General features: G+C 32.8%; 2 protein-coding genes across 4 annotated transcripts; both read right to left on the reverse strand.

The window, feature by feature from the left end:
• Nucleotides 1-1,139: 1,139 nt before the first annotated feature.
• On the reverse strand, nt 1,140-3,157 carry LOC146923699 (glutathione S-transferase U19-like). Its single transcript, XM_085708831.1, has 2 exons — nt 2,551-3,157; nt 1,140-1,842 (listed from the first exon to the last, which is right to left on the reverse strand). The coding sequence occupies exons 1-2, from the start codon at nt 2,869-2,871 to the stop codon at nt 1,498-1,500; spliced, it is 666 nt and encodes a 221-aa protein (XP_085564957.1). The 5' UTR covers nt 2,872-3,157; the 3' UTR covers nt 1,140-1,497.
• Nucleotides 3,158-4,510: 1,353 nt separating this feature from the next.
• Nucleotides 4,511-11,789, reverse strand: APG5 (autophagy protein Apg5 family). 3 transcript variants are annotated; one of them, XM_085708833.1, is made up of 8 exons: nt 11,582-11,789; nt 10,778-10,902; nt 9,153-9,219; nt 8,324-8,413; nt 7,670-7,757; nt 6,211-6,354; nt 5,567-5,650; nt 4,511-5,053 (listed from the first exon to the last, which is right to left on the reverse strand). In XM_085708833.1, exons 1-8 carry the CDS (start codon nt 11,681-11,683, stop codon nt 4,746-4,748), a joined length of 1,008 nt encoding a protein of 335 aa, XP_085564959.1. In that variant the 5' UTR covers nt 11,684-11,789; the 3' UTR covers nt 4,511-4,745. The 3 variants fall into 3 exon arrangements, with proteins under 3 accessions (XP_085564959.1, XP_085564958.1, XP_085564960.1); XM_085708832.1 differs by having other exon boundaries at nt 5,567-5,710; XM_085708834.1 differs by lacking the exon at nt 5,567-5,650.
• Nucleotides 11,790-12,464: the final 675 nt, after the last annotated feature.

A 12,464-nucleotide genomic window follows, 5' to 3' on the forward strand; every position in this document is an offset into this window, starting at 1 on the left:
TTACAAATATGATAGTTTTGATGGATTTGGCTTCAATCAACATATGACATTTGCAATTATTAGACATAAACAATGCATTCTTACGCGGAGATCTTCATGACGATGTACACATGAACCTTTCTATTGGTGTCGCTTCCTCCATTCATAACCAAGTATGCAAGCTAACAAAATTCTTATATGGACTGAAGCACGAAATGGCATGCGAAGCTATCAACACTCCTTACAAATAGTTTCATCAAGTCAATTCGGATCGCTCCTGACATTAAAAGGTTTTCTTAGGTATTGAATTAGCACAATCAAGCCATGGAATATCTCTTTGCTAACAGAAGTATTCCATAGATTTACTATATGATACAGGGTTTTTAGAATCTAAACCAGCACCCACATCTATAGACTCTTCGCTTAGGCCACAGCAACAAGATGGAACACCGGGTGTGGTTGCGGGGAATAAAGAAGATTTGTAGGAAGGCTTCTCAATCTCCCACTACAACACGGCCGGACATTACATTTGCAGTGAACAACTAAGGTAATTCATGGCAAATCCTACAGAAAGTCGCTACAACACAGCTACTCGGGTACTGAGGTAATTGAAAAACTCTTCTAGATGAAGCCTCATGTTTCCAAGAAATTTAGAATTACAATTATATGGTTTTAGTGATGCAGACTGGGGAACTTGCAAAGACACTCGGAGATCAATATCCGGTTACTGCTTCTTTCTAGGAAAGTCTCTTATTAGCCGGAAATTTAAGGAAAAATTCGCTTTGGTTAGTTCATCATCAGAGACAAAGTATAGAGCCCTCGCTTCCGCAACTTGTGAACTTCAATGGATTGTCTATCTTCCAAATGATTTGAAAATCATTTGCAAAAGAACATAAATTCTATATTGTGATAAAACTCAAGAAGCATCAATACATTGATTGTCACATATGTTAGAGAGTAAACTCAAGAAGGGAATTATGAAGCTGCTAACTATTCCAGTTAGTCTGTATTCTGTTTATTCTATTTCCTTCATAACATAGGAATTAGCTATCCTAGCTAGTTAGTGTCCACTTTTGATTTAGGAGTGAAACTCTTTCAAACCTTTATTTCTTAGAGTAGAAGGAACAACATATTACATAATTCAAAGTCAAACATTAAAATATGGTTGATAAAGTAGCATACTCATTATAGTTGAAAAGCAACAGAAATCCCAGAGGTGATTCTTATTTCATCTTTTATTTCACTACCAGAAAAAGTTGAAATAACAACAAAATATAGATACAGAAAAAGTAAAATTGGTCACTGAAGTTGACGTCGATAACACTTAGCGACAAAATTAGAGACGAGTTTTGCATTTTCCATCTCTAAATTTTTATAGCTAATTCAACTTTTTCTAGCCCTCTGGTGAGTGAGAATTGAAAAGCAAAAACACAAATTTCTAATACAATTTTTGGAAAAGAAAAACGAAAGAAACAAACATCGTTCACTGCTATGAGACACATAAGCATATTCTTAATTTCATTCAAGTCCGGAAATCTTCCTGAAATGAAGGACAAACTGGTAAACCTTTTCAGGGTCAGGAAGAACTTTCTTCACAGATTCTCTTTGCAAGCTCCTCTTAATCCAAGCAGAGATTTTCGGAGAGTGATCTTCAACTTTGAAATTACCAAGTTTCTCATATGCTAAAAACCATGCAGAATGAGGAATGGCTATGATATCTACATAACCAAAGACATCACCACCAAAGTAGTCTTTATCTCCAAGAGCTTCTTCTAGATGCTTTAAAACTTCAAGGAAGTCCTTTGTTCCCACTTCTCTCTCTTCTCCATTGCTAGCCCAAATGCTCCTCCCAGTGTCAAATACCTTCTCATACAAGTCACCATATCCAAAATCATATATGTATAAATGATGAATATTTACAACATTTTAGTCTATAGCTATGGGTAGAGATTTTGAGGTATTGAACAATTTTGATTTCTAAAATAACAATTTTAAAATAATTTCTAAAATCGGAAACATGTCTTCACATTTGTCCTTGGTCCTTCTAAGACAATTTCACACTTTCAAAAACTTTGGAGATGAAATTGACCGACCAACAAAATTAATGTGATCAAAGATTTTCAATTTCAACGACCATTTTAAAATTTGATTATTTCACGATCAAAGTTTTTCAATTTCAACGACCATTTTACAATTTCTTAGACTAAATTAATGATAAACTTATTTTTTATTATAGGTTAGGGTGATCATCAATGTAACTTTGGTTCCATTTCTAAATATTAGGATCACAGGATACGTCTAGAAAATCAGCGTAGAAATTTTTTACATAGTACATGTTTGGATTGACTTTTAGATTTACAGAATTACAATGTGCCACCAAATTTTGCAAAAGCTACACTCTAGAACTTTAACAAAACTACGGTGTCACTGTCACTTTAATTTCGTCAAATTCGGTTATTCCAAACATGTACATAGATGATTCTAGACCATGAAATGGAACAAAAAGTAATGACAAAACAGGTTCTTTTCTTTTTACATGTGACAACACTACATAAGAATAGTGCAACTAACCTTTTTGTCAATGAAATCAGCAAAAAATCTAGCTTGTGCAAGATCATATGCATTAGCTGGAAGCAGTGGGTTGGAAGGCCAAACCTGATCAATATAGCTAACAATAATACCAGACTCAAGGACAGGTTTGTCATTGTGCAAGAACACAGGCACTTTTTGGTGAATAGGATTTGACTTCAAAAGAAGCTCACTTTTTTTTCCAAACAAATCTTCTTCCTGGTCCACATGGGGTACACCTTTCTCTTCCAAAGCAATTTTCACTCTAGCACAAAATGGACTAGCCCAGAAATCCAAAACAACCACATTGTCTCCCTTTGACATGTTAGCAATGATTCTTTGGACTCTTACTCTTTTCCTTTATTGCTTGCGATGACTTGAAATTGTGAGAGAGAGTTGTTGAAATTTATAGGAGAGATGAGTTTACATAAAGAAAAAAAATTAGAGTACGATGTTTACTAGGTTTTCTTTGTATATTCCTTCAAAAATTGATGTTACTACAATGTTGTAAGTGTCCATATCTATGTTTTGGTTTGGACGTGAGATGAGAGGAGCATATGTGATGGTATCAAATGGCCGGCCTTAAGCTACTATGTTTTTTGTTTTATTTATTGGCGATGTATACAAACTAGTATAATTTGATCCTTTAGTTACACTTTCTGTTCATTCTTTTTTTTGTACAAGATTTATGTACATTCTTTTAAAACTTTAAGGAAAAATAGAATTTGGTTTAAATATTGTAAATAGAAATCATTAGTTCATTTCTCTGTCAACAAAAAAAATCATTGGTTCATTTCTCTTTTATCTCTATGAAACAGAAATTAATTATTCCCTGAATCCTGACATATAAAACAACTGTGCGTTTTCATTTAAGGGAAAATTTAGGGCGTATTTGGATGAAGGGTTTAAGAGAAGAAGGGAGGGGAGGGTTTACTTTTCATATGATGTGTTTTTTTTAAGTCTGTGTTCATAAATAGGGTGTCCAAATCTTTATGTCACAGAAATTACTCAATTGAAGGCTTAAAATTGATTCCAAGCTTTCGTCGTTATGCCACTTAGGCAACAAGAACATCCTCTTAAAAGCCCTAACATATTTCAGCTCGACTCGTGAAGTTGAGACAACACTCGTTAGGGATGACAAAAATATTCACACTTTATTTGTGTGTATTAATTGAATTCTATATGAACCATTATTTTATCATCATTATGAATCCTATCAGGTTATCGAATAAATGATAACTGTCAACCATAAATATATAAAATTAAATAAATAAATTGCAACAAATTGTGCAACCAATAATAATCAATAATTAACATTTCATATGAACACATGTTCCAGATGTTACCACTCTTATAATGTGTTCGAAAAGAGGGAATGTAGCAGTTTTTCTGGAAATGTGGAGACAGAAGAGAATTTGCTTAAGGCAAGGGCATTTTATCAAAAAATTGATCACAAAATATGCCAAAAGGCTTGTGATGTTTGGTGAAGGTTGGGAATCGTTGTCCTTGCATGTGATATATACATCAATACTAATCCAATTGTAATACAAGCATGTTAAGGTTATGAAGAGATGTTTGAGGTAGTGGATCATCTTCAAAAATCCATTTTGTGTGAAAGCAACAATGGATCAAAACATGAATTCATACAGTAATTAAGCAATGACAACTTGACAAGATTAGAACTCTCGTTGTTAGGTGCGTAACTTCAAAACCTATATTTCATATTTGCTAGATACATTTGAAGGTGATCTTCTCCCTTTCAATCCTCGACTCCTATTGCGGCTTCATCTGAAGATTTTTTATCTGCTACACTAGACATATTTTGCTTAAAGGATACGAAAGGCATGAGGGTGGTCAAGGTTGAAAATAAAATTATGTGGGGTACTTGGTGAATAGAAGATGGACCTAGAAAAAGATGAAAATAGAGGATGCATCTTCATATCTGTATACAACCTACATAATATTTTGTACAACACCTTTCAACCAATATTTTTATAGGGAAAAACGGTTCCCTTGATTGGGATTTTAGAAAATACATCACCAGTTAACATATATTACACTTTCTAGTGTAAAATAGAAAACGAATTAGGAAATCAATCAATATAATATGAAACCATTCTGTACATCTATTATATACAAAAGAATTGCATTTATGTTTTTTCAGTAAAATATAAAGGCTAAAATAGTAGAAGTTATCCCTACTGCACAGCATTGGCTTCTGAAACTTTCAAGCAAACACACATGTGAAGGAAATAATCAGGATTCATTAAGTTGTGAATCACCCAAGAAAAAGGTATATCCAAAGGCAGATCTATCCCTTGAACGCGTACACACTTGATTTCTGCAATCTCAAACGGGTGGCAAGATGACGCCGGATCAGATGAATTTTCTCCCTCTTCTCCTGTGCTTTGATTTATGTTTGCATCTAATTCATTAACAAAGGAATTTTCTGGAAAGTACTCGGGCAGAAGTCTTTTCACTGCATCGTTTACGCTAAAGTACTTATCTACATGCAACAGATATAACAAACAGTTATTAGAAAGGGTAACTATGACAAGAGTTGAAGAAGAGTGGCAACTTAACTATGAGTATAAGTTTATTTAAACCCTCGCCATAAAACAACAAAAAACAAAATAAAAACAGAAATAGTTTATCAATATATGCAAGTCATGTAGTAGAAATGTTGGACATAGCTGAGACGGACGCTTCAGTGCTAATTAGATTATCAGAATCGCAAATGATGACATGCAACATTGAGAATCGCAGATAAAAGAACCAACATAAGACAAACATGGAAAAGCTCATTTGATGACATATGCTATTCAGTTTTTTTTTTTTTTGACAGAAACAAAATTAATTGATATCATTACTCAAATGTTGTTCAATACATAGAGGATATAACTCAAATACGGTGACTAGCCCAAGAACATGCCGCCCTAGCTAAGGTATGAGCGACCATATTCGCTTGTCATATTCAGTTTAAAAGCTCTATGGAGGATTATTCTGAAACATGACTTACAATCTTCATTGGGAATCTCATTGGAAATCTCAACAGGTCGATTGATATACGAGACTTTGTCCCAGTTATCAATGTTTGGAGCATCTTCAAAATCATCAAAATCGTTGTTAACAGTCCACAAATATAAACGAACAGGAATCCTACCTAACAAGATAGAAGATGTTAACAAAAAGTAAGTTCAATATGGATGGAGAAAAGGTCCTACATGAAACCAATTCAAGTCACCAATGTCAAAAGTACACTCAAAATGGAGTTCTATGCAAGAAGAAAAAAAAAACTTTATAGAATAAGTAATGCAATTGATCCCACATTCTATGAAATGCCAATATGCCATAAAATAATCCAACCTTAAAACACCAACCTGTAGTTTTCGACAATATTGGAAATATATTGCATAAAAGGGTTTGTATAGTGTGAGAGAACCAATCTAGGAAAACTTATTGACAGTATATATCCTTTGCCTTTTCTTTTCTCATGTTTCCTTTTCAGTTTAACTTTATTCAGCCAATTGAACATAGAAATGGAAGTTTTAGATTTCAAAGAGCCAAAAAGTTAGGGAAAACGTGAAACGGTCCATAAAAGAAAATGAAAGAGGACAAAACAGCAATCCATATTGGCTAAAAAATCAAGTTCATATTGCTCACTTGGCTTCACTTGTCCAGCAGCTTCAGCATCCCCGGTACTTTGTTCAGATTTACTCGAGAGTGAATCGATATTTTCTGCATAGTCATCTTCATAAGTTTCAAGCTTAAGCTTAGATGACACCCGTCTATAGGATTCCAAATTACCTGTCATGCAAATAGTAATGACAAAAGTCCATGAGAAGAGAGCAACAAACTTAATCTCCATAAATTACTGCAAACCATGTGTCTAGCTCAAATCATACAACTTGTATTTATAATGATGTTACAAGCTCAAATCATACAACTTGTATTTATAATGATGTTACAGTAAATACATTGAACTCCCAATTGATTAGCACTAATCTAGAAAGTTGTATACTCTAGGAATACGAACAAGTGATTTAGGAAGTTGTACAGCTTAGGAATATTGACAGATTTACTTATCCAACACTCCTCAAGCTGGAGCATACATGTCATATGCACCAAGCTTGTTACAAATAGATTAAGCCCGAGGCCCTCTACTAATAAATATGTCAGCCAATTGATCACTTGAACCAACAAAATCCGTTACAATTTCTCCTAAAAGAACCTTATCTCTTACAAAGTGACTACCAATGGCAGAATAGCCTGTGTTTTTTCCACATTTCTTTTGTGGAATTATATTTTACTGAACTTATTACTATCAAATAGTGTCTATTTATATATGTGGTTGATTATATATATTGTGCAACTTGTTCTTGGAAGTGTATGTTAACCGTGTGACTTTTAATAACTTTTGTCGCATATATACACATAAAATAAAAGCAAAACCAACTTGTTTAGGTGAAACTTAGTTTATATTATGGGACCTATATGTCTAGAATAAAAAGCCAAAATTCAACATGTTTAATGTTCACAATTCGTTTGTGTGTTGAGTAAGTTTTAAATAATCTAGATAAGTATCTATAGCTTCGCCTATTCCTAAATCAAAGCAAATTGAACTTCACCTTGGCAATCCACAAACAAACCAATATCGAGCTTAATAAGTTACAGCTTTGGTTCAATTCTAACCTAACCCGAATTAAAATCATCATCGTATTCTGATTCCTAAATATTGAAAAGTTTGGGTTGCACTGCCTGGTATGCCATACCAAAACAAAAAGGGAATAAATAATATACATACAGCCAGTTTATTAAATTGCCAACACGATAGAACTCCGCTTTACTCCTCATAATCTGCCATATCCTGGAAATAGTCTCCCTTCCTTTTTATTTTGTTGTTTTCCCTCCCTTCCCTCTAACCAATTCAGAAGAGATTTCCGTGAATTAACTGTCGCTAACAGAAACTGACTACAGCCCAACTCTATGTTCAACCCAATTTCGTGCAACACTATTCTACCCTCATCCTACGCACCTAAATGGGGTTTTCTTACGTGTAGAATATGAACACAACAAAACATGAAGCATATAGTCATTGATATAAAGCAATTAGTAATCGTACCATTTAAAACTGAGCCCCAGAGCTCCACCTGATCAGTTTGAGACATGTTCATGACATTCTTGCAATTTCCGTTTATTACATATGCAGCCTACCATAAAAAATTAAAATCCAGTTAAGCTCAGTAAAAATAAGAACATTAAACATCTGACATATATTGCCATCATAATGACATTACAAATGTTGTCGATAGTTAATAGGACATTACAAATTTTCTTGATAGTTAATGGCTTAAATATGTTATTGATTGGTTATGTAAATATTGAAGTTTCTTCCAATATCTGTAAAAAATATATTTAAGCCAGTGGTAGACTCAACATATTCAAGCCAAAGTTATTTCTAAAAAAATTAAAGGGAAAAACAGTTCTACATAGATTTTAACTAAACCACCATTAACTCAACTCAATAAGCCTTAAATTAACCAAGTTCCACTAATTGTATCCCTCTAGAACCATAACCCTATCCATTGACATCATAATTTCCTTACTGTCCTTATACTATACAAACGACCGCTGTAAAAGACTAAAGTGAAATGTTTAAGATTCCTAAACGCTAACGCAGATAGTAAATGCAATTTTATCTTGCATAAGCACGAGGTATCGTGTTATTAATCAAACAAGTAGATCATAAACACACATAAGAGATCACACAACTGACCTCTTTAAGTGAGTTGATAAAGCTCCACTTCACACTGTCTTCACCTTCACATGGAAGCAATAAATTACTTGGGTATCCTCTAAAGTGTACCTACACAGAGTACACAGATATTAGTTGTTAGATATAGGACTCCTAAGAGCATAAGTTATAAAATATTAGTTGTTTATTTAATATATTAATTAGTAACTGTTACATAGTAACTGTTATCTGCAGAACTTCTATGTAACTGTTATAGTGAGTTACTTATTATAAATAAAGATGCAGAGGAAAAGGGAGGGCATTGGGTATTCTGTATGTGGGTTGGTTTGGGAGAGACTAGGCTCTCTAACTCCTAGAAGTTGGTTACCTTTCTGCAGTTACTTTCTTATATCAATAATAATACATCAGTGCATTTCCTTATTATTATGCAATAATCTCCCAAATACCATAGAATTATCATTTGTATTTATACATATCTGAACCAGTATCTAACAATTTAATATAGCTATGCATTGGAAAGATAACTTGATAATGCCATTAAACATTGGTAGTTAATCAATGTTGATGTTCACATTAGTGTCCTTTGGAATTTCAGCAGAAATTTTTAATTATCAATCTTTTTATTCAAAGATCCCCCTTCCCATAAACATTTGTTTCATAATTGTTACAAGGAACAGCACAAACAATATAAAATTTTAATTCAAAGTTTTCTTCGACCCAAATTTCATTGAAGACTTCATTTACCCTTATACAAAAAAAGACCTTATTTTGAAACATTTGCATTGCATCAATGAGTCGCTCATTCAAATTAACTAAAGAGGAAAGTCAAAATAAAACCGAACGTTCTTACTGTTAAATTCCACGGCCTTTCTGGTTCCAAACACAAAAGATCAAAAAGAACTCCAGTTGGTATATACCTGAACAACCCATGGCCAAAAAAAATTACAATATTAAAACTTTATTTTCCATGAAGTATATACCATGCTCGCTGCTGCTCACATGTTTCTTGTTCAGAAAATAAATAGCTAGTTAGTGCATTGTAACAATTGAAAAACAGTGACAAGGTAGCATATCATCCATAAAATGTTTCGAAAACAAGTGAGGTTAGAGATTAAAGGGTAAACAAATTGATACTAGCATTCATGAAAGTTCATTCTAACATAACTGATCATAGGACAATGCCCTATATCTGCCTCAATTAAACATACAATACAATAACACAGAGTAAACCAACATTTCAGTCCTCAGGTTGAGCAGTTTAGTTCCTAAAAATTACGAAATAGCAAATTAGCTTGTTAAATAAAAGAGCATTGATCACTTTAGTCCCTAAATCATAATATCTATTAGTCAACATCCATCAAATTCAATTGAAAACCTACATATTGACTTGAATAATCTCTTGCTGCATCAAGATAAGCATGAAACCTTTAAAATCCTGATGCTAAATTTGGAAAAATAACATAATTGACTGGCATTATTCAATTAATGGAATAAATTTCTATTTTGCAAATTTAGGGACTAAAATTGACCGACCCTTATAATTTCAATGCTAAAATGATGATATACTAAGCTCGCTGCTGCTGACATGCTTCTTGTTGATAAAAATAATAGTTCAATGTAACAATTGAAAACCAAGGACAAGGTAGCATAAGAGCAATAAACTGTTTTCAAAACCAGTGATGGGAGATATATTAAAGGGTACACAAATTGATCCTAGATCGATAAAAATTCATTCAAATATATCTGATCCTAGCCAGGACAATGCCCTATCTCTACACCAATAAAACATAAATACAATAAAACAAAGGTGGCCCTCGAATTGTAAGGATTGGGCAATTTAGTTCTCAAAGTTAAGAAATAGCCAATTAGTCTCTTAAATTAAAGAATATTAATCCGTGTTGTTAAATGAGGGCCATGGTGCAGCCATGGCAGAATGGCGTGGAGGATTTTTTGACAACTGTCATAGCCAATTTGTAAAGCGAAAGCGATACGCGCCATGGCGGCGCCATAGGCTGCAATGGCATGTTAATATGGCAGATTTTTGGCCTTTCGCTATATTCCGCCATCGACAACATTGATATCGATCAATTTATAGCATGGTTTCTGCAACATTTGTGTGGAGCTGAACACACGGCTACTAAACTCTACAAGGCATAGCTTTTGTCCCAACGTGGTTTCACAATTTATCAAACACAACAGTCCCTCAAGCAAAATACCTCTTTAGTAGAAAACATCCATCAAAATCAATGAAAAACCTACATATCAACTTGAATAATCTACTGTTGTGTCAAGATAAAAATGAAACCTTTGAAATTGTAATGCTAAATTTGGAAAAATAACTAAATTAACCGATATTGTTCAATTTAAGAGGCTAAATTACTATTTCACAAATTTGACGTCCTAAATTAACCAACCCTTAGAATTCCAACTATAGTGATATAGTCATAAAACAAATAATAAAAAACTACACAATACCACTTGAGAGGCAATCCTTTGTACTCAAACCAAATGGTGTCTACTCCAGGAGGAAGTGTGGTACAGAAATGAGGCTTCAACAGAGAAATCAACAAAGGCAAGTACCCCATCCTAGGAGCCAAAACCTAAAAAACCACAAACAAAATGTTAAAAACATCAATCAACTTAAAAAATAACAAAACTCCAAAACATTTCAATAACTTCCGGTTAAAGCAACACCGTATTCAACAAATACACACCAATAAAAAATAACATATACAGTATGCGTTTGATTTGCTAAAAAAACAAGGGACTTGACTAGAGAATTTTTTGTAACTCGTTTAATTTGGAAACTGATCATGGGACCGGATAAAACATGTAGCAAATGACCGAATAAAAACATGAATTCTTGTCCCTCAGTTAACCATGAGACAACTTTTTTTCCAAGAGTATAATAGACTATCAAAAATTCCAAAATACATTTTTTATTTTCAAACATAAAAATATTAATATCTCTATCTATTTATTACAATTCTGTCTTTTCATGTATTGTTATGTTCTTTATTGTTCTGTCCAGAACAATACATAAAGTTTTACCAATCAAACACACACAATACAATGTAAGCAAGAAAATCAATAATGGAAAAATATTAAAAAGAAAAAAAAAATTGCAGCAAATGTAAAAAGGTGAAAACTTTGAGGTTTAAATGAAAACCCCATGATGTAAAAATCAGAACTTGAAGTGGTAAATGAGAAAAAAATGCGAAAAAAATTAAAAAATAAAAATAAAACGAGAAAGAGGAAAAGGGTGTGTTGTGTTCATACGACAGCGGGTGGAGGAGGAGGAAGAGTGGTGACTTCAGATTCATGAAGATGAATTTGAAGAGGAATTGAACCTTGCCATACGTATTCCTGTCCTTCATTCATCTCTTCCAGATCTCTCTCTCTCTCTCTCTCTCTCTCTCTCTCTCTCTCTCTCTCTCTCTCCGCAGTTCTTGATCAACTTCAACTCTACTGCAACCCTTCTTCTTCTTTTCTTTCTGGTGTTTTTTATTATTTATTTTCGTTATTAGCTTTTCAATAAATTTAAATTACTCTCCTAAAAAATTTAAAATTACTTTTTCTACTTTTATTCCTGTTTTTATTCATTTTGCTTTGTTCTTAAAATTTTAGAATTTTGTAGGAATAAATTTGAAGTAATTAGGCTCAAATACACTTTTGAGTATAGGTTTTATTTGATTTAGACTTAAATACATTTTTGAAACTAATTTATAGCAGATGACGTATAAACTAACTTATAACGGATAAGTCAATTGATTGAATTTGTAATGTTTAGTAACATTAGTCATTGAAATTGAGTTAAAAAAAGTGATAAATTATAATCTACTTAGATTAGCTTATCAAAAACCGTTTATAAACTCATGGAAATGAGTTATAAGTTTGTGTGATAAGATATAAACCGTTTGAATTAGCTTATCAAAAATGATTATAAGTTCATAAAAATAAATTATAAGATTGTGTGAAAATGATCGTTACCAAACATAAGGGTGTATTTGTTTCAAGTGTACCAAATTTATTTCTAGGAATAACATTCCTTGTAATATAAAGATAGGAATTTTATTCCAAGGTATTTAAAAAAAACGATGTTTGGTTAACATTTTAATAAGGAACCTTAAAAATAGAGAATATAATAGGTAATTACACGTAA

This window comes from Medicago sativa, chromosome 5, assembly GCF_051527215.1.
Source record: "Medicago sativa cultivar Bolivia chromosome 5, Bolivia_mono, whole genome shotgun sequence".
NCBI lineage: Eukaryota > Viridiplantae > Streptophyta > Magnoliopsida > Fabales > Fabaceae > Medicago > Medicago sativa.

Coding starts and splice junctions, on each gene's coding strand:
- LOC146923699 (XM_085708831.1), bottom strand. CDS start 2,871: ATGTCAAAGGGAGACAATGTGGTTGTTTTGGATTTCTGGGCTAGTCCA. Junction 1,843..2,550: donor CTGATTTCATTGACAAAAAG/GTTAGTTGCACT, acceptor TTGTATGAGAAG/GTATTTGACACTGGGAGGAG.
- APG5 (XM_085708832.1), bottom strand. CDS start 11,683: ATGAATGAAGGACAGGAATACGTATGGCAAGGTTCAATTCCTCTTCAA. Junction 9,220..10,777: donor AAAGGATTGCCTCTCAAGTG/GTATTGTGTAGT, acceptor TGGGTTGTTCAG/GTATATACCAACTGGAGTTC. Junction 8,414..9,152: donor AAAGGCCGTGGAATTTAACA/GTAAGAACGTTC, acceptor TACTCTGTGTAG/GTACACTTTAGAGGATACCC.